The following is a 23,455-nucleotide window of genomic DNA, read 5'->3' as shown; positions in this document are numbered from 1 at the left end:
CCTATATACACCAGGACATGTAGGATCTGCCTATATACACCAGGACATGTAGGATCTGCCTATATACACCAGGACATGTAGGATCTGCCTATATACACCAGGACATGTAGGATCTGCCTATATACACCAGGACATGTAGGATCTGCCTATATACACCAGGACATGTAGGATCTGCCTATATACACCAGGACATGTAGGATCTGCCTATATACACCTGGACATGTAGGATCTGCCTATATACACCAGGACATGTAGGATCTGCCTATATACACCAGGACATGTAGGATCTGCCTATATACACCTGGACATGTAGGATCTGCCTATATACACATGACATGTAGGATCTGCCTATATACACTAGGACATGTAGGATCTGCCTATATACACCAGGACATGTAGGATCTGCCTATATACACCAGGACATGTAGGATCTGCCTATATACACCTTGACATGTAGGATCTGTGTATATACACCAGGACATGTAGGATCTGCCTATATACACCAGGACATGTAGGATCTGCCTATATACACCTTGATGTATGTCAATAACTTTTTACAAAATAAGCCTACACTTCTAATGACTCAAATAAACTTATTTATTTCAGAACATGATAAGACTTCTACTTTGCTTTCATTTATACTTTTTTGTTTTATTAATATCAACAAATGTTGTCTGTTGTATTGCTGTATCAACTTCTGTTGGCTTTGATGATTGTCTTAAAGTCAGACTCTTTCTAAAACTCCTATATCCCAAATTTCACAAGCTGATTGTACGACAGGTACATAAAACATTTATGATTAACCTGGTTCAGGAACTACCGGTTAGTCAACTTTCTATAAGTCTTTGTTATGGACAGGATGTTCACAGCTCAATGAATGCACATGAATGTGCACACTTAGATACACCCTGACCCAATAGCACAGCCCCTTACAGCCAGGTTGAATCTTCCCAGATAAGCACCTGTTTCTTTCTTTGCCTTATCTTCTGGGGCCCCATAAAGGGATTTCCAGACCATACGGACGTTATTTTTAACTTGAAGCAGCCCAGTAGAACAAGCAAGCATGGCAACATTATTGGCCAAATTAGCAAAGAAATGCAAACATCCAGATCTAATAGTGTCTCGGATCAACTTACAAAACAACTCAAATCTGTGATAAAATCAAGACAAAATTTGGAGATTTTGAAATAGACATGAAGTGAATTGGCTTACAGATAATGAAGAGACCCTGCCACCATGCTCTATCAGTTTGTCCCGGAGAAACACGATACAAGTTTCTCTGATAAAATAAATGTCTTCCTACAATCAGGGATCAAGTTTCTGAAGATAAACAAATATCAGTTCTATTTCTAGTCACTCTCAATGCATAGAAACATCAAAATACAAACATTTCTGACAGACATTAATTACTACAATGTACCATATTCTTCCTGACTTTAATTAGATCAAATTAATTAATTTGAGAAAAAAAAACCATTTATTTCCTACATTCAGTGTGTAGATAGACATTTTATTTACTAATTGTTAACGTCCCAAATATTTATCTTTTAACAGATTATCTCACTAGTTAACACTGAGATCAATGAATTGATGACCATTAAAAAAGACATTCTTCAGCCACATCATGTTGTGTCATGTTATACAAAGATTTATCATAGATATCATAAGACATGTAACAACAATATTGTGTCGTCATTAATAAATATTGTCTGGATGACCTCACTTACACGATCAGTGAAAAATTGTCCACAGTAAAAAATTATGTCTTATAAGGAAATTAATAATGAAAATTTTCGCCTGTTTTTCACAAATATGGGTTATATGAGAAATAGAATTTCATACTTGGGCTGATATCATGGAAATTAAATAATTTGAAATGTCCTTTGCCACAAATCAAATAATTGAATCTGTTAAATAAATTCCATTCCCAAATATTAAAAACTTCAAATATTATAAAAGATTCTAATGTTTGACACTGGATATTGTCTCATTAAAATTGACCTACACCACAAATGTATTTGACAAGAAAACTGACCAGGAAAAATTTAGTGTTAAATATCAAATACAAATTCAATCATTATGATGTCTTGTACCCCTTAAGGAATGGCCTTTTTTGAGATGACGGACATAGACGGTCACAAAATGTGGGTGCTCACTTTAAGCTAAAAAGACTCTGGTTTATGAAAAGAACCTGACCGTGACAAGTACCACGCACAAATCAGAAACACTCAAAATTTGTAGTACAACATTTGTATGGTGCAATTATGGTCATAAATAATTGTGAGCCTTTAGTAGATTTTAGCAAACTGTTGAATTCTGCATCGAGGCAGGAGTAACTATGGGATTTTGCTCATATTGAAATATTTAAGCACTTTGAAATTTATTTTCATTGTCAGTGAGACAGTGTAATAAGTTCCCTTTTGAAGCAATACATAATTTATGCTTATTCCATTATAAAATTCACAAAAGGAACAAGAAAACAAACTTGTTTATGTTACAACAACAGTTGGACCAGGAGGGAGGGGTAACTATAGTCTATAATTGGACCTGGAGGGAGGTGTAACTAAAGTCTATGATTGGACCTGGAGGGAGGGGTAACTATAGTCTATAATTGGACCAGGAGGGAGGGGTAACTATAGTCTGGACCAGGAGGGAGGGGTAACTATAGTCTATAATTGGACCAGGAGGGAGGGGTAACTATAGTCTGTAATTAGACCAAGAGGAAGGGGTAACTATAGTCTATAATTGGACCAGGAGGGAGGGGTAACTATAGTCTGTAATTGGACCAGGAGGGAGGGGTAACTATAGTCTATAATTGGACCAGGAGGGAGGGGTAACTATAGTCTATAATTGGACCAGGAGGGAGGGGTAACTATAGTCTATAATTGGACCAGGAGGGAGGGGTAACTATAGTCTATAATTGGACCAGGAGGGAGGGGTAACTATAGTCTATAATTGGACCAAGAGGGAGGGGTAATTATAGTCTATAATTGGACCAGGAGGGAGGGGTAACTATAGTCTATAATTGGACCAGGAGGGAGGGGTAACTATAGTCTATAATTGGACCAGGAGGGAGGGGTAACTATAGTCTATAATTGGACCAGGAGGGAGGGGTAACTATAGTCTATAATTGGACCAGGAGGGAGGGGTAACTATAGTCTATAATTGGACCAGGAGGGAGGGGTAACTATAGTCTATAATTGGACCAGGAGGGAGGGGTAACTATAGTCTATAATTGGACCAGGAGGGAGGGGTAACTATAGTCTATAATTGGACCAGGAGGGAGGGGTAACTATAGTCTATAATTGGACCAGGAGGGAGGGGTAACTATAGTCTATAATTGGACCAGGAGGGAGGGGTAACTATAGTCTATAATTGGACCAGGAGGGAGGGGTAACTATAGTCTATAATTGGACCAGGAGGGAGGGGTAACTATAGTCTATAATTGGACCAGGAGGGAGGGGTAACTATAGTCTATAATTGGACCAGGAGGGAGGGGTAACTATAGTCTATAATTGGACCAGGAGGGAGGGGTAACTATAGTCTATAATTGGACCAGGAGGGAGGGGTAACTATAGTCTATAATTGGACCAGGAGGGAGGGGTAACTATAGTCTATAATTGGACCAGGAGGGAGGGGTAACTATAGTCTATAATTGGACCAGGAGGGAGGGGTAACTATAGTCTATAATTGGACCAGGAGGGGGAGGGGTAACTATAGTCTATAATTGGACCAGGAGGGAGGGGTAACTATAGTCTATAATTGGACCAGGAGGGAGGGGTAACTATAGTCTATAATTGGACCAGGAGGGAGGGGTAACTATAGTCTATAATTGGACCAGGAGGGAGGGGTAACTATAGTCTATAATTGGACCAGGAGGGAGGGGTAACTATAGTCTATAATTGGACCAGGAGGGAGGGGTAACTATAGTCTATAATTGGACCAGGAGGGAGGGGTAACTATAGTCTATAATTGGACCAGGAGGGAGGGGTAACTATAGTCTATGATTGGACCAGGAGGGAGGGGTAACTATAGTCTATGATTGGACCAGGAGGGAGGGGTAACTATAGTCTATAATTGGACCAGGAGGGAGGGGTAACTATAGTCTGTAATTGGACCAGGAGGGAGGGGTAACTATAGTCTATAATTGGACCAGGAGGGAGGGGTAACTATAGTCTATAATTGGACCAGGAGGGAGGGGTAACTATAGTCTATAATTGGACCAGGAGGGAGGGGTAACTATAGTCTATAATTAACTATAGTCTAACTATAGGACCAGGAGGGAGGGGTAACTATAGGAGGGAGGGGTAACTATAATTGGACCAGGAGGGAGGGGTAACTATAGTCTATAATTGGACCAGGAGGGAGGGGTAACTATAGTCTGTAATTGGACCAGGAGGGAGGGGTAACTATAGTCTATAATTGGACCAGGAGGGAGGGGTAACTATAGTCTATAATTGGACCAGGAGGGAGGGGTAACTATAGTCTGTAATTGGACCAGGAGGGAGGGGTAACTATAGTCTGTATAATTGGACCTATAGTCTATATTTGGACCAGGAGGGAGGGGTAACTATAGTCTGTAATTTGACCATGAGGTAGGGGTAACTATAGTCTATAATTGGACCAGGAGGGAGGGGTAACTATAGTCTGTAATGTGTGACCAGGAGGTGGGGTAAACATAGATCTATATTGGACCAGGAGGGAGGGGTAACTTATAGTCTGTAATTGGACCATCTATAGGGAGGGGTAACTATAGTCTATAATTGTACCAGGAGCAAAGGCTAACGAACCTCTATAGTCTATAATTGGACCAGAAGGGAGGGGTAACTATAGTCTATAATTGGACCAGGAGGGAGGGGTAGCTATAGTCTGTAATTAGACCAGGAGGGAGGGGTAACTATAGTCTATAATTGGACCAGGAGGGAGGGGTAACTATAGTCTATAATTGGACCAGGAGGGAGGGGTAACTATAGTCTATAATTGGACCAGGAGGGAGGGGTAACTATAGATTACTTGGTAATTGGAAATTACTTTAGTCTAGAGGGGAGGGGTAACTATAGTCTATAATTGGACCAGGAGGGAGGGGTTCGTTGTAATTGGACCAGGAGGGAGGGGTAACTATAGTCTATAATTGGACCAGGAGGGAGGGGTAACTATAGTCTATAATTGGACCAGGAGGGAGGGGTAACTATAGTCTATAATTGGACCAGGAGGGAGGGGTAACTATAGTCTATTATTGGACCTGGAGGGAGGGGTAACTATAGTCTATAATTGGACCTGGAGGGAGGGGTAACTATAGTCTGTAATTGGACCAGGAGAGAGGGATAGCTTATTTACAATTGAACCTGGAGGGAAGGGTAGCTATAGTGTACAAATGGACCTGGAGGGAGGGTAGGAAGTCCTTAATTGGTTCAGGAGGGAGGGTAGGGAGAGTATTTAATTGGACCTGTCAGTTTGTAAATGAGGTGCTTGGATATTTCAGCCAGAGTTACTTTCCACAACATTACAGTTGATATCAGCTCCTCTCATCCCCCAAACAGTACATTCTTTAAATTCCGAGATAAACAAACCACATATTTTTTTATCAAGGTTTAACAGTGGAACTGTGTATGATAAAAGTCAAAGGAAGCTGTGAAAATTCTAGTCAAAAACCCAGAGAACAAGAATCACAACCCTAACTAGAGACCCAGTAAACTAATCCTTCTGATGATTGATAGTCAACACTCAACAACATTAATTATAGAAAATGCAATTGTACAATTGGTTTCTCTCAATTTTCTATTTCCACATTGAAATTCAAAATCTTGTTTCTGATATCAAAGTTTTCATCTTAATGATTCTGACATAAAATTTCTCCAAGAATAAAATGAAAACTTACATAGTAATAGAACGTATGTAATTGAGAAAAAAGAAAACAGTATGCCTCATCATTCATAATTACTGAGCAAATATTGCTTTGTTTCTGTCATCAGAGTGTTCCTCCTTCTGTCTATCCTTCTCCTTACTCTATTGATCCCTTCATTGCTCTTACTTCTCCATCCTCCCTCCTTCTCCATCCTCCTTCCTGCCCTCCATCACCACCCTCTACCACCCATCCATGTTAATGAGACTTAATTGTCACTGTGAGGGCTGTGGATGTAAATTTGATATTTATCTTCACTCCAATCTAAGCTATCTACCTCCCATCAATAATAACCTCACCCCTTATCTCCATCCCTGTAAACATGACAGGATTACCCTGTGGGGGCCTCTCCTCCTGCTCCTCGACCAATCAGATCACTGTATGGTTTCTTTGGATGAAGGATGAGTGGAGACCGGACTGTTGTAAACAAAGCTCACAGGCAGTACCTCAACACTGAAGTCAGCCGAGTGCAGCTGGAGGGATCACAGGTAAGTCTGGCTACTACAGGTGAAGTGTTTCAGAGATAAGGCACTACTATTTACACTGTAGGATACTACTAAAACAAAACTCTAAAACACTTTTATAACTATCTCCTGAATATTGAACTGTTCAGTTGATTTAATTTCTGTAACTGACAGAATCTCTGAAAAACTCTACTATGTTTATCATTAGCAAGTTGACTGAAGTAAGTTCTATCTAAATCAAATCAGTCAAGAGCATCAAAGAATTAACACTATGATGTCTGGAAACAGGATATTGATGTGTGATATCACAGAAACAGGATATTGATGTGTGATACCATAGTAACAGAACACTGATGTGTAATACCATAGTAACAGGATACTGATGTGTGATATCACAGTAACTGGATATTGATGTGTAATACCATAGTAATAGAATACTGATGTGTGATATCACAGTAACTGGATATTGATGTGTAATACCATAGTAATAGAATACTGATGTGTGATATCACAGTAACTGGATATTGATGTGTAATACCATAGTAACAGGATATTGATGTGTAATACCATAGTAACAGAATACTGATGTGTGATATCACAGTAACTGGATATTGATGTGTAATACTATAGTAACAGAATACTGATGTGTAATACCATAGTAACAGGATACTGATGTGTGATATCACAGTAACTGGATATTGATGTGTAATACCATAGTAATAGAATACTGATGTGTGATACCATAGTAACAGGATATTAATGTTTGATATCACAGTAACAGGATATTGATGTTTGATATCATAGTAACTGGATATTAATGTCTGACACCATAGTAACAGGATATTGATGTTTGATACCATAGTAACAGGATATTGATGTGTGATATCACTGTAACAGGATATTGATGTTTGATACCATAGTAACAGAACACTGATGTGTAATACCATAGTAACAGGATATTGATGTGTGATATCACTGTAACAGAACACTGATGTTTGATACCATAGTAACAGAATATTGATATTTGATATCACAGTAAATGGATATTGATGTTTGATTCCATAGTAACAGGATATTGATGTGTGATGCCATAGTAACTAGATATTGATGTTTGATATCACAATAACAGGATATTGATGTGTAATACCATAGTAACAGGATATTGGTGTTTGATACCATAGTAACAGAATATTGATATTTGATATCACAGTAACAGGATATTGATGTTTGATACCATAGTCACAGAATATTGATGCTTGATACTATAGTAACAGGATATTAATGTTTGATACCATAGTAACAGGATATTAATGTTTGATATCACAGTAACAGGATATTAATGTTTGATATCACAATAACAGGATATTAATGTCTGATACCATAGTAACAGGATATTAATGTTTGATATCACAGTAACAGGATATTAATGTCTGATACCATAGTAACAGGATATTAATGTTTGATATCACAGTAACAGGATATTAATGTCGGATACCATAGTAACAGGATATTAATGTTTGATATCACAGTAACAGGATATTAATGTCTAATACCATAGTGACAGGATATTAATGTTTGATATCACAGTAACAGGATATTAATGTTTGATATCACAGTAACAGGATATTAATGTCTAATACCATAGTAACAGGATATTAATGTTTGATATCACAATAACAGGATATTGATGACTGATACCACAGTTAAATGATATTGATTATGTTATGAAATACAATTTGTATAATTACTCAGTCTTTGATGTGACGGTTGATAAAGTTGTAAACCTAACAATGAACCCCCTTGTTGGTGATCTGATATTCAATATAAAAAAAAATAATAAAATTAATAAAAAACAGATTTCATTCCTTTCAAGTTTGTCATCAATATGGTTGTGTATGAAAACTATTGATATTGTTTATGGCTATCAATTAGTACAGCCTCAGACAGAATAACAGCCCACTGCTAAATTGGTATTGATTTTTAAAACGAATGTATCATTTATTTCACCAAAAAAACAGCTCACAGTTATTTCAATGTTGTTACACATCAATTTATTAAATAATTTGCTACATTGAAATTTGGAACGACCTTTATCATTTTCAGTCTGCAAACAGCCTTATCCCTACATATTCAAACAAAATTGTTGAAAACATTCTAGCGTAGAAATGAAGACCAGTCACACTGACACATAAAGAGCAGCTGACAAAATTTTCCTTTGTTACTAGTGAGTTTAGAAAACAATAATGTATGGTATACTGGACACAATGATATGGTGGTGTGGGTAACTCTGGGGTAATAAAGTCTGATCACCTGGTGGTGTGAGTAACTCTGCGGTAATAAAGTCTGATCACCTGGTGGTGTGGGTAACTCTGGGGTAATAAAGTCTGATCACCTGGTGGTGTGGGTAACTCTGGGGTAATAAAGTCTGATCACCTGGTGGTGTGGGTAACTCTGGGGTAATAAAGTCTGATCACCTGGTGGTGTGGGTAACTCTGGGGTAATAAAGTCTGATCACCCTGTGGTGTGGGTAACTCTGGGGTAATAAAGTCTGATCACCTGGTGGTGTGGGTAACTCTGGGGTAATAAAGTCTGATCACCTGGTGGTGTGGGTAAAAAGTCTGTAACTCTGGGGTAATAAAGTCTGATCACCTGGTGGTGTGGGTAACTCTGGGGTAATAAAGTCTGATCACCTGGTGGTGTGGGTAACTCTGGGGTAATAAAGTCTGATCACCTGGTGGTGTGGGTAACTCTGGGGTAATAAAGTCTGATCACCTGGTGGTGTGGGTAACTCTGGGGTAATAAAGTCTGATCACCTGGTGGTGTGGGTAACTCTGGGGTAATAAAGTCTGATCACCTGGTGGTGTGGGTAACTCTGGGGTAATAAAGTCTGATCACCTGGTGGTGTGGGTAACTCTGGGGTAATAAAGTCTGATCACCTGGTGGTGTGGGTAACTCTGGGGTAATAAAGTCTGATCACCTGGTGGTGTGGGTAACTCTGGGGTAATAAAGTCTGATCACCTGGTGGTGTGGGTAACTCTGGGGTAATAAAGTCTGATCACCTGGTGGTGTGGGTAACTCTGGGGTAATAAAGTCTGATCACCTGGTGGTGTGGGTAACTCTGGGGTAATAAAGTCTGATCACCTGGTGGTGTGGGTAACTCTGGGGTAATAAAGTCTGATCACCTGGTGGTGTGGGTAACTCTGGGGTAATAAAGTCTGATCACCTGGTGGTGTGGGTAACTCTGGGGTAATAAAGTCTGATCACCTGGTGGTGTGGGTAACTCTGGGGTAATAAAGTCTGATCACCTGGTGGTGTGGGTAACTCTGGGGTAATAAAGTCTGATCACCTGGTGGTGTGGGTAACTCTGGGGTAATAAAGTCTGATCACCTGGTGGTGTGGGTAACTCTGGGGTAATAAAGTCTGATCACCTGGTGGTGTGGGTAACTCTGGGGTAATAAAGTCTGATCACCTGGTGGTGTGGGTAACTCTGGGGTAATAAAGTCTGATCACCTGGTGGTGTGGGTAACTCTGGGGTAATAAAGTCTGATCACCTGGTGGTGTGGGTAACTCTGGGGTAATAAAGTCTGATCACCTGGTGGTGTGGGTAACTCTGGGGTAATAAAGTCTGATCACCTGGTGGTGTGGGTAACTAATAAAGTCTGATCACCTGGTGGTGTGGGTAACTCTGGGGTAATAAAGTCTGATCACCTGGTGGTGTGGGTAACTCTGGGGTAATAAAGTCTGATCACCTGGTGGTGTGGGTAACTCTGGGGTAATAAAGTCTGATCACCTGGTGGTGTGGGTAACTCTGGGGTAATAAAGTCTGATCACCTGGTGGTGTGGGTAACTCTGGGGTAATAAAGTCTGATCACCTGGTGGTGTGGGTAACTCTGGGGTAATAAAGTCTGATCACCTGGTGGTGTGGGTAACTCTGGGGTAATAAAGTCTGATCACCTGGTGGTGTGGGTAACTCTGGGGTAATAAAGTCTGATCACCTGGTGGTGTGGGTAACTCTGGGGTAATAAAGTCTGATCACCTGGTGGTGTGGGTAACTCTGGGGTAATAAAGTCTGATCACCTGGTGGTGTGGGTAACTCTGGGGTAATAAAGTCTGATCACCTGGTGGTGTGGGTAACTCTGGGGTAATAAAGTCTGATCACCTGGTGGTGTGGGTAACTCTGGGGTAATAAACTCTGGGGTAATAAAGTCTGATCACCTGGTGCTGTGGGTAACTCTGGGGTAATAAAGTCTGATCACCTGGTGGTGTGGGTAACTCTGGGGTAATAAAGTCTGATCACCTGGTGGTGTGGGTAACTCTGGGGTAATAAAGTCTGATCACCTGGTGGTGTGGGTAACTCTGGGGTGGTGGTGTGTGGTAACTCTGGGGTAATAAAGTCTGATCACCTGGTGGTGTGGGTAACTCTGGGGTAATAAAGTCTGATCACCTGGTGGTGTGGGTAACTCTGGGGTAATAAAGTCTGATCACCTGGTGGTGTGGGTAACTCTGGGGTAATAAAGTCTGATCACCTGGTGGTGTGGGTAACTCTGGGGTAATAAAGTCTGATCACCTGGTGGTGTGGGTAACTCTGGGGTAATAAAGTCTGATCACCTGGTGCTGTGGGTAACTCTGGGGTAATAATAAAGTCTGATCACCTGGTGGTGTGGGTAACTCTGGGGTAATAAAGTCTGATCACCTGGTGGTGTGAGTAACTCTGGGGTAATAAAGTCTGATCACCTGGTGGTGTGGGTAACTCTGGGGTAATAAAGTCTGATCACCTGGTGGTGTGGGTAACTCTGGGGTAATAAAGTCTGATCACCTGGTGGTGTGGGTAACTCTGGGGTAATAAAGTCTGATCACCTGGTGGTGTGGGTAACTCTGGGGTAATAAAGTCTGATCACCTGGTGGTGTGGGTAACTCTGGGGTAATATCACCTGGTGGTGTGGGTAACTCTGGGGTAATAAAGTCATCACCTGGTGGTGTGGGTAACTCTGGGGTAATAAAGTCTGATCACCTGGTGGTGTGGGTAACTCTGGGGTAATAAAGTCTGATCACCTGGTGGTGTGGGTAACTCTGGGGTAATAAAGTCTGATCACCTGGTGGTGTGGGTAACTCTGGGTTAATAAAGTCTGATCACATGGTGGTGTGGGTAACTCTGGGGTAATAAAGTCTGATCACCTGGTGGTGTGGGTAACTCTGGGGTAATAAAGTCTGATCACCTGGTGGTGTGGGTAACTCTGGGGTAATAAAGTCTGATCACCTGGTGGTGTGGGTAACTCTGGGGTAATAAAGTCTGATCACCCTGTGGTGTGGGTAACTCTGGGGTAATAAAGTCTGATCACCTGGTGGTGTGGGTAACTCTGGGGTAATAAAGTCTGATCACCTGGTGCTGTGGGTAACTCTGGGGTAATAAAGTCTGATCACCCTGTGGTGTGGGTAACTCTGCGGTAATAAAGTCTGATCACCTGGTGGTGTGGTTGTTGGTGATGTTCACCTAAAACTTAAAATATCATAAAGAACAACTTCTATCAAATGATTTTCCTAAATAAATCAATTGTGTGTTGTAGTATTGATCAATAGTTCACACAGTGCACACTTGTGTTAATTATTATCCAATAAATTGACAATAATTTTGTGATAAAGACTTTGTGAAGCTTTTTGATAAACATGAGAACAGAATCCTACCTGTACTCTATAATCACAGGCCTCTAATTAACACACAAAAATTGTGATCAATAGAAAAGTCTGGGTCTGTTTCAGTGCAAAAGGTACTGCAGTCTAATGACACAAAAGCATACTGCTTTCAATATCTGTAGGGAAACAAAGCCATGAAAAACTCATTTTCTAGCAGTACGATCTTTTAAATATGTTGAGATTTGTTTTTCCCTAAATTAGTTGCACACACACATGCACACGTGAAAACAAACACACACACGCACGCACACACACACACACACACACACACCCTCATACACATACATACATACATACATACGTACATACAAAGCTTTCAATCATAAATTTTGTGTTGACAGACTAATCAAAACAACCCTGTTATCCTGGGAGAAGACTTCTAAAATGAAAATACCTAAATCAGTTTTAAACATTCTACTGGAGTCCTGACCAAGTGACCTTACTTTCTTCAACACAGGCAGTAAACATTCTACTGGAGACTTTCAAGTTCAGTGTGAAGAACCATGAATAAACCTTCTAGAATATGTGTCAGAAACTCAGATCTTGTCCACATAAATCAATTAATGTGTGAAAGAAATGTCATCTTATATACACTGAATTGTTCTCCTGTGGTCTGACTGTTTGTATTGGTATCTACAGACCTCATTGTTTGTATGTTTGGTTATCCAGAGGCGCGGCTGTTTGTATGAGTCTCCAGTGGCCTGGCTGTCTCCAGTGGCCTGGCTGTTTGTATGAGTCTCCAGTGGTCTGACTGTTTGTTTGTATGGTTCTCCAGTGGCCTTGCTGTTTGTATGGTTCTCCAGAGACCTGGCTGTTTGTATGTATGGTTCTCCAGTGGCCTGGCTGTTTGTATGGTTCTCCAGTGGCCTGACTGTTTGTATGAGTCTCCAGTGGCCTGACTGTTTGTATGGTTCTCCAGTGGCCTGGCTGTTTGTATGGTTCTCCAGAGGCCTGACTGTTTGTATGAGTCTCCAGTGGCCTGGCTGTTTGTATGAGTCTCCAGTGGCCTGGCTGTATGTATGAGTCTCCAGTTGCCTGACTGTTTGTATGAGTCTCCAGTGGCCTGGTTGTTTGTATGAGTCTCCAGTGGCCTGGCTGTTTGTATGAGTCTCCAGTTGCCTGACTGTATGTATGAGTCTCCAGTTGCCTGACTGTTTGTATGAGTCTCCAGTGGCCTGACTGTTTGTATGAGTCTCCAGTTGCCTGGCTGTTTGTATGAGTCTCCAGTTGCCTGACTGTTTGTATGAGTCTCCAGTTGCCTGACTGTTTGTATGAGTCTCCAGTTGCCTGACTGTTTGTATGAGTCTCCAGTGGCCTGACTGTTTGTATGAGTTTCCAGTTGCCTGACTGTTTGTATGAGTTTCCAGTTGCCTGACTGTTTGTATGAGTCTCCAGTTGCCTGACTGTTTGTATGAGTCTCCAGTTGCCTGACTGTTTGTATGAGTCTCCAGTGGCCTGACTGTTTGTATGAGTGGGGAGGGGGGGGGGGGTGTAAATGTCCTACCAGCTGATGATGGTGGGCTGGATGGTAATAAACGTTAGATTTCCATTTACATCATTGAAATAGTTTGAGGAACTCAAAGACTATAAATATTTGAATTATACAATCCTAGCTGTTGAGTAATAAACATTATCAAACACAGCTGCGATAAACAGGAAATGTGTGTGAAACTTCTGAGTAGTCTCAATTATCTCAAACAATTGTATAAGTAATCACTTCTTCAAACCATTCAGAAGAATCCTTTGAATTTGGCCTGAACTTTGTACAAAACGTGTAGATCATTACATACAACAGTAAAGGGGTTTCATCACAAAGCAACCTCAACTGTTTTATAGTGAAACCAGTTCTCTCTATATACAGCTAGAACACGTATATCCTTAACACCACTTGAAGTGCTTCCAATTTTATTAAACCATCATTATAGATAAAGGTAGAAAATCCTTAGACAGGTAACAGGACAGGTGTTACATCGCCAACAGTTGAGGAAATAACAGATCTGATGCGACTACATGTCGATGGTATGTGGAATTTATCAAACAAGTTTGATAATTTGATAAGTCATGCGCGTTTGAAATTATAATATTGAACTTCCATTTTACATCCACATCAGTGTTAGATTCTGTTTACTGTATAAACCTGTATTTTCAAAAAACATGTGACCACTCTAGAATAAATTTCCCTCTACAACTAAATCATTTTGACAGGGATGGTCAATCATATGACTTGTTTATGACATCATAGTGTAGTTTTATGACATCATAGTGTAGATTTATGACATCATAGTGTAGTTTTATGACATCATAGTGTAGTTTTATGACATCATAGTGTAGTATTATGACATCATAGTGTAGTATTATGACATCATAGTGTAGTATTATGACATCATAGTGAAGTATTATGACATATTAGTGTAGTATTATGACATCATAGTGTAGTATTATGACATCATAGTGTAGTATTATGACATCATAGTGTAGTATTATGACATTATAGTGAAGTATTATGACATATTAGTGTAGTATTATGACATCATAGTGTAGTATTATGACATCATAGTGAAGTATTATGACATCATAGCGTAGTATTATGACATCATAGTGTAGTATTATGACATCATAGTGTAGTATTATGACATCATAGTGAAGTATTATGACATATTAGTCCTATGATATTTATGATGGTCATGTGACAATACAGACCTGAGTTTTGTGATAAAGGTAGATACTGAATAAAACCAAGGTAAAATAAAAATGACAACAAGGTACACATTGTAGTTAAAATGTGACAGGTTAGATGTGGAATAACAAATGTCTGACAATTAATTAAGCTTTCAGACTTATCTGGACATTTTAGACAAACAGTAGGTAAATAAACCTATAACACTAAAATACAAACTTCAGGTGATAAACCTCAAGAAAACACATCTGGATTCCTTAGATGATAAATAAAAAGCCTTATAAATAGACACACGAGGGGAAGATTAACTGGAAACAACTAGCTCACCTGAGCCAAAGACTAAAATTGCATGTCTTTTTTAACCTCTAAACAGTTGGAGATTTGAATAGGTATCTGCCAATAATCCTAACATTCACTGATAAAAGGAGTTTGTTCAGGCATCAGTAAGGTATGTTCAAAATCTGACGCCTCCCATAGTGCCTCTAACACTATCAGTAGATTATAACACAGGTCTAGTCAAAGTTTTATTTTTCGTTTGAAGTACAAACATGTACTTTTGTTTAAGCAATCCAAATTGTCTGTACTCTTTGACGTGTAATGGATGGAGATAACATTTTTACAGTAGTGAATTACTATGTATCCTCTCTGGTGATGGGTCAAGGTCAACAATATGAACAAGCTTCGTAGCCCTTGATCCCATTATGCTACAGACCAAACATCAGCACCCTGGGCCTTTCCGTTATTATCAATTAATTATAACTTATATCAGGACAAGCACATAACTCCAAGCATTTTATAGCCATCTGTCTATGTGTACCACATATAAGGCACACTTATTTTGGTAGACTTATATATTGTACACCCTGGGTACACTTTATATATTGTACACCCTGGGTATACTTTATATATTGTACACCCTGGGTATACTTTATATATTGTACACCCTGGGTACACTTTATATATTGTACACCCTGGGTACACTTTATATATTGTACACCCTGGGTACACTTTATATATTGTACACCCTGGGTACACTTTATATATTGTACACCCTGGGTACACTTTATATATTGTACACCCTGGGTACACTTTATATATTGTACACCCTGGGTACACTTTATATATTGTACACCCTGGGTACACTTTATATATTGTACACCCTGGGTACACTTTATATACTGTACACCCTGGGTACACTTTATATACTGTACACCCTGGGTACACTTTATATATTGTACACCCTGGGTACACTTTATATATTGTACACCCTGGGTACACTTTATATATTGTACACCCTGGGTACACTTTATATATTGTACACCCTGGGTACACTTTATATATTGTACACCCTGGGTACACTTTATATATTGTACAACCAGGCTACACTTTATATATTGTACATCTAGGGTACACTTTATATACCGTACACCCAGGGTACACTTTATATATCATACACCCTGGGTACACATTATATATTGTACATCCAGGGTACACTTTATATATCGTACACCCAGGGTACACTTTATATATCGTACATCCAGGGTACACTTTATATATTGTACACCCTGGGTACACTTTATGTATTGTACACCCTGGGTACACTTTATATATTGTACACCCTGGGTACACTTTATGTATTGTACACCCTGGGTACACTTTATGTATTGTACACCCTGGGTACACTTTATATATTGTACACCCTAGGTACACTTTATATATCGTACTCCTGGGGCAGATTTTATATGTATTGTTCTTAATCTCAATCCACGATTGTGAATTCCTACAACTAGAGGAATGACTATTTAAACATGAAGAGAGCTGTACTTGGCTTGATGTGTGAGACCACAGTATCAGGGAAGTGCTGATACCTGATACAATTTATCAGAGGGAGGGAGTCTGTGGTACTGATAACACTCACTACAATCATCACCGTTGACAGTTTATAGATCACAGACAGCTAAACCTGTCTGTCTTGCAATGTTCTCAATCTGAAACTTCATTTCATACAGGGTTAGCATATGTCAATATGGTTCAATCAATCAATTTGGATATGTGTGATTCTTCTCAGTCTGACAAGTGTCTACAGATATCACCTAGAGACCACTATCACCCCCCTGATCACTCACACCTAGTGGTCAGATTCCTGGTAGTCTGACAAGTGTCTGATATAACCTAGAGACCACTATCACCCCCCTGATCACTCACACCTAGTGGTCAGATTCCTGGTAGTCTGACAAGTGTCTGATATAACCTAGAGACCACTATCACCCCCCTGACCACTCACACCTAGTGGTCAGATTCCTGGTAGTCTGACAAGTGTCTGATATCACCTAGAGACCACTATCACCACCCTGACCACTCACACCTAGTGGTCAGATTCTTGGTAGTCTGACAAGTGTCTGATAGACCTGAATCCACCAATCACATCCCCTTTTTCTGCTTCTTAATTAGTCATGACCCCCTGACCCCCAATACACCAGGCCTCCAAATATCTAAGTAATATTAAGTATCCAAGTGCAAGATTTTTGGAGATTTTTTTAGCATTTTAACGTATATCTATGTAGTTTGGAAAGTATCTTTAGTCCCTGAGGTTTGCAGTAATCTGAATTCCATGCTTGAATTCATTTGAAAAGTGGCACAGTTCAGTTGACTTTGTTATAAAATTATCAGATGTATAGAAATCAAGATATCTACTGATTTATAAGCCTTAAGTGCACCTTCCCATCTAGGTTTCAACTTATTTTTTAATTATGTTCGTTTTTTTCAGTTGTCTCTTAGGCTTCAAAATGTAGGCGCTTAGCATCACTGACAAGTATTAGGAGGCTAAAAACAGCTGTATGATGCAGTTTACATCCACTTAAGTGTCTTTTGTACAGTTTTTCATCTGTTACTTCAGTCACCTAGTAAATAAAAATCAATATTTCACTTGACAATGCTTTGTTGACAGCTGTTTTGATATCAATATCATTTGCTACAGTGACACGTGTCAACTTCAAAATGTTACATCTATTCACTTCCTTTTACAATAAAAAATATTTATTCCATAAAAATTCTAATCAGTACTGATATATTTGCCCTTTATAGTAAGCCCACCAAAACCTGATTACTTCAATTCAGAACTGAACTTTGAGAGCAATTGGTTTCCTGTAAAATGATTATGGTAATTTAATGATATCAGGTAACATCTAAGTCTTATTTCATGAAAAATGAAGTTTAACAATCATTTCTGTGCAAATAAAATAAATTTTTACTCTGTATAAGTCTCCCTATAAAAGCTTGTATATTTACAATGTATAAGTCTCCCTATAAAAGCTGGTATATTTACTATGTATAAGTCTCCCTATAAAAGCTTATATATTTCCTATGTATAAGTCTCCCCTATAAAAGCTGGTATATTTACTATGTATAAGTCTCCCTATAAAAGCTTATATATTTCCTATGTATAAGTCTCCCCTATAAAAGCTGGTATATTTACTATGTATAAGTCTCCCTATAAAAGCTTATATATTTACCATGTATAAGTCTCCCTATAAAAGCTGGTATATTTACTATGTATAAGTCTCCCTATAAAAGCTGTATAAGTATATTTATATTTACTATGTATAAGTCTCCCTATAAAAGCTGGTATATATTGTATAAGTCTATGTATATTTAGTCCCCCTATAAAAGCTGGTATATTTACTATGTATAAGTCTCCCTATAAAAGCTTATATATTTACTATGTATAAGTCTCCCTATAAAAGCTTATATATTTACTATGTATAAGTCTCCCCTATAAAAGCTGGTATATTTACTATGTATAAGTCTCCCCTATAAAAGCTGGTATATTTACTATGTATAAGTCTCCCTATAAAAGCTTATATATTTACTATGTATAAGTCTCCCCTATAAAAGCTGGTATATTTACTATGTATAAGTCTCCCCTATAAAAGCTGGTATATTTACTATGTATAAGTCTCCCTATAAAAGCTGGTATATTTACTATGTATAAGTCTCCCCTATAAAAGCTGGTATATTTACTATGTATAAGTCTCCCTATAAAAGCTGGTATATTTACAATGTATAAGTCTCCCTATAAAAGCTGGTATATTTAGCTCCCTATAAAAGCTATATTTACTATGTCTCCCCTATAAAAGCTTATATATTTACTATAAAAGCTCTCCCCTATAAAAGCTGGTATATTTACTATGTATAAGTCTCCCCTATAAAAGCTGGTATATATTTACTATGTATAAGTCTCCCCTATAAAAGCTGGTATATTTACTATGTATAAGTCTCCCCTATAAAAGCTGGTATATTTACTATGTATAAGTCTCCCTATAAAAGCTTGTATATTTACTATGTATAAGTCTCCCCTATAAAAGCTGGTATATTTACTATGTATAAGTCTCCCCTATAAAAGCTGGTATATTTACTATGTATAAGTCTCCCCTATAAAAGCTGGTATATTTACTATGTATAAGTCTCCCCTATAAAAGCTGGTATATTTACTATGTATAAGTCTCCCCTATAAAAGCTTATATATTTACTATGTATAAGTCTCCCCTATAAAAGCTGGTATATTTACTATGTATAAGTCTCCCCTATAAAAGCTGGTATATTTACTATGTATAAGTCTCCCCTATAAAAGCTGGTATATTTACTATGTATAAGTATAAAAGCTCTCCCCCTATAAAAGCTGGTATATTTACTATGTATAAGTCTCCCCTATAAAAGCTTGTATATTTACTATGTATAAGTCTCCCCTATAAAAGCTGGTATATTTACTATGTATAAGTCTCCCCTATAAAAGCTGGTATATTTACTATGTATAAGTCTCCCCTATAAAAGCTGGTATATTTACTATGTATAAGTCTCCCCTATAAAAGCTGGTATATTTACTATATTTACTATATAAGTCTCCCCTATAAAAGCTGGTATATTTACTATGTATAAGTCTCCCTATAAAAGCTGGTATATTTACTATGTATAAGTCTCCCCTATAAAAGCTGGTATATTTACTATGTATAAGTCTCCCCTATAAAAGCTGGTATATTTACTATGTATAAGTCTCCCCTATAAAAGCTGGTATATTTACTATGTATAAGTCTCCCCTATAAAAGCTGGTATATTTACTATGTATAAGTCTCCCCTATAAAAGCTGGTATATATTTACTCCCCTATGTATAAGTCTCCCCTATAAAAGCTGGTATATTTACTATGTATAAGTCTCCCCTATAAAAGCTGGTATATTTACTCTGTATAAGTCTCCCCTATAAAAGCTGGTATATTTACTATGTATAAGTCTCCCCTATAAAAGCTGGTATATTTACTCTGTATAAGTCTCCCTATTCATTACTCTAATGATGTATAATTACTTCTAATCTTGTCTTATTGAAACTATCACTGAACAACACAAATCATAAAAACCACTTACATAAAAACAATTTAATTCTATTAAATAAAAATTCTGTGTAATATTTCTTTATAGTGTAAGTACCATTAAGATATATCAGAAAATATGTTTGTTATCAGTATTTTTTCTGTTTGTTGCAGTGTACCCCGTGCTCTGGTTGTGACAGAGGAAGACAGGTGTGTCCGTACTTTTTTCATCCCGATAAACTAGAGTATAAGTACTGAAAGCTGTCTAAGGCTGAGATCTCCAACAAGTGCTGTAGTCACCTAAATCTGAGAGCACACACCATCAAATGTCTTCAGAGGCAATCTGCCATCAACTCTCAATGATTGAAAGTCAAAGATTCTGGACAAAACACATGGAACATGTAGCAGCCAGCACCTAATGTTGGATTGAGGTCTGCTGATAGGACCCTGATTACCCTGAGAGGGGTATCAGTAGGGATGGGAGACTAGTACACAGAGGGACATCACCAGTACAAGAGGAGGTGTATATTAAGTGTTGTAGTGGTGGAGGAGACCCAGACCTGGTACAATCCTATCTACAGTGAAGGGCATCTACTTAAAACTAGCTTGAAACTTGGCAGAATACACATTTATCTGGCATCAAATTTACTTAAATGTTGCAGTAGTCAAGTATTGCGTTATTGATTTTCCAAAAATAAAACTTGAAAAGAGAGGGAAAGACATGAGAGTACTTATAAAAATGGTGTCGCTGCATATTACAGTGATATGATCTCAGCACAGCCAACATCAGCAGCATTCAGGAAGGGTACTCTCTAAATACATTGTGAAAGTTGAGAGGTCAAATGACCACTTGAACAAAACAGAATTCTTTACCTAAAGTAACTTGTTTTATAATAATTCTGATGCTGAGAGTAAGCCAGACATTGACTCCGACCCTAGAAACATTGAGTTGTCTACCCATGTTGTCACGTGAACACAATGCGGATCTCCTTTGTCTACAAGTTCATTCTGCCCTGTCTCCTGATTCTGTATGCGTGTGTTGTTTTAGGATTACAATTAGGCCTTTTACAGAAGGCAGTAGTGGTCACAAACAACAAACAAAACTTCCTACGAGAAATCTTGCCAGAGAGTTCCAAAGAAGAGGAACCTGTTTACAAACAAGAGAGTCATTTCGGTGTATACAACCAAAAGGACCGACGACCTTTGAATGACCTTCACCCATACAGGAGGGTCAAACATGAACGACAGACTCTTAAGTTAATGGAAAGTTCAGACGATGGCATGTTGTTGCTAACAAAAAGTTCGACAAGTGTAGGAAATATCTCGATATTTTCTGTTTACTATGATAACAGGCCAACACTCGAGCCACGGCAACCAAGTATGAGGATAATAGCACTGAAACGTTTCAACAGTGTAGAGAGTTTAATATGCCATTTTAATTATGGACACAATACCTGGCTGAAAGTACACGCACACAGTTATGAGATGTGTGAGAATCACGGGAGATATTACGGAGGATGGATATTCTCTTGTGAAATTCCTGAGGAGATTTTAAACAACACTGTTTTTACAAAATTAACTATGTTATCAATATCTAGTACTTTCCATCCAGAAAAACGTGTAAATTTAAAATTAACTGCTTTTACGTTTAAAGAATCAGTTGAAAAACTGCCAAGCAATAACATGATTCCATCAAGTCCACATTCCCATTTACGACCTGAAAATTCACATAAAAACAAGTTTGGTCTTTGTCTTCCGCCAATATTTGGTGACATTTCCTTATCTTTGTTAATACAGTTTATAGAATTATCGAAAATTTTAGGGGCATCCCACCTCACATTTTATATATATCACACATCTGACGCTGTGGAGAAATTGTTGACATTTTATCAAGAAAAAGGGGAGGTAACCCTTGTGAACTGGAAGCTTTCCCCAAAGATTAATGAGCGAGAAATCTGGTATCACGGCCAACTATTAGCTATTCAGGACTGTCTATACAGACACATGGCTGACTTTGAATATTTACTTTTTGTGGACTTGGATGAATTTCTACTTCCTGTACATAACTATACATGGTCAGATATGGTGAATTCTCTACAAAATTTGGAAACCAATTCAGATTATATAGCAGGATTTTCTTTCAAAAGTGCTTTCTTTGATCCAAAGCAAGTACCTGATCCTTCCCAGCAGCTTACATTCCTTCAGCTTTTACAGAGAAATAAAGTCCTCAGCTCCGTCAGAACCAAACTAATGGTTGCCCCCCAGAAAATATTCGAGCTTGGGATCCATCATGTTAGTAAGACAATACACAAAGACATGAGAATTTTAGAGGTGGATCCAAGCATAGCTAAGATTCACCATTACAGACCGTGCATCATCAATTATGAACCAGACATGAAATGCTATTCAGAGGAACGTGATGAAACAATACTCAAATATGCAACGCATTTAGTAGGAAATTACCAGACTATTATACGCGAGACTCTCGACCTTTTTGTCCCAGATAGGTGAGTGAGACAGGGTGAAAGAAGAATGTAATATACCTAACTCCAGTATTTTGATATACTACAATATGCCTGTAAAACACGTTTTGATATGCCGCCCATGAATCACCAATAAACATTATATGATAAAAATGGCTTCTTTGCTATGTCTCTAATTTAAATCTCACACAGAAATATCCTACAAAGTACAGTCCTCTTATTTTGCTTGTCAGTTCCACAGATCTTAAGTAGTGCAGTGAAGTATTGTATGGCCCACTTTCAGATACATTTCTGTCCTTGTGTGTGATAATTCTTCCCAGACAGTTTGGTGTTCTCTAGTCTGATACTCTCCCCACACTGACTGTTATTTTCTAGCCCTTGTCCCTGTGTCTGATAACTCTGCCCACACTGACTGTTATTTTCTAGCCCTTGTCCCTGTGTCTGATAACTCTGCCCACACTGACTGTTATTTTCTAGCCCCTGTCCCTGTGTCTGATAACTCTGCCCACACTGACTGTTATTTTCTAGCCCCTGTCCCTGTGTCTGATAACTCTCCCCACACTGACTGTTATTTTCTAGCCCCTGTCCCTGTGTCTGATATCTCCATACTGACTGGCATTACTACCCTCAGACTGGTTGGCGTTTATCTCCAGTTTTGATGCCCTACATGGATACTCTCAAGTCTGTCCCTACAATCACCCTCCATCACCTACAGCCAGCAAACCACTAGAATTTTAACTAGTTGATGGAATGATTAGGAGTCAAAAACTATTTTTCAGTCCTTCAAACTTTAGAGATAAAGATGGCAGCCTCCTGGGTTTCCTATTTTTTTTACATCTGATTACAGACTGCCATAATAGTAGAAACATTTGCTTGA

The 23,455-nt window shown here is 38.5% G+C and overlaps 2 protein-coding genes across 2 annotated transcripts in view; one reads left to right on the top strand and one right to left on the bottom strand.

Moving 5' to 3' along the window:
* LOC132561960 (propionyl-CoA carboxylase beta chain, mitochondrial-like) overlaps nucleotides 1–23,455 on the bottom strand; it is a 67,273-nt gene that overhangs the window by 30,455 nt on the left and 13,363 nt on the right. The gene's annotated exons all lie outside the window — the stretch shown is intronic.
* On the top strand, nucleotides 6,253–22,731 carry LOC132561969 (beta-1,4-galactosyltransferase galt-1-like). Its single transcript, XM_060226689.1, has 2 exons — nucleotides 6,253–6,390; nucleotides 20,270–22,731. The coding sequence occupies exon 2, from the start codon at nucleotides 21,074–21,076 to the stop codon at nucleotides 22,604–22,606; it is 1,533 nt and encodes a 510-aa protein (XP_060082672.1). The 5' UTR covers nucleotides 6,253–6,390; nucleotides 20,270–21,073; the 3' UTR covers nucleotides 22,607–22,731.

This window comes from Ylistrum balloti, unplaced genomic scaffold (genome assembly GCF_031769215.1).
Source record: "Ylistrum balloti isolate Yb309-2 unplaced genomic scaffold, AGI_CSIRO_Ybal_v1 Utg371316, whole genome shotgun sequence".
In the NCBI taxonomy this organism is placed as follows: Eukaryota; Metazoa; Mollusca; class Bivalvia; order Pectinida; family Pectinidae; genus Ylistrum; species Ylistrum balloti.
The sequence above is the reverse complement of the archived record's forward strand: the minus strand, read 5'-3'. Positions and strand labels throughout refer to the sequence as shown.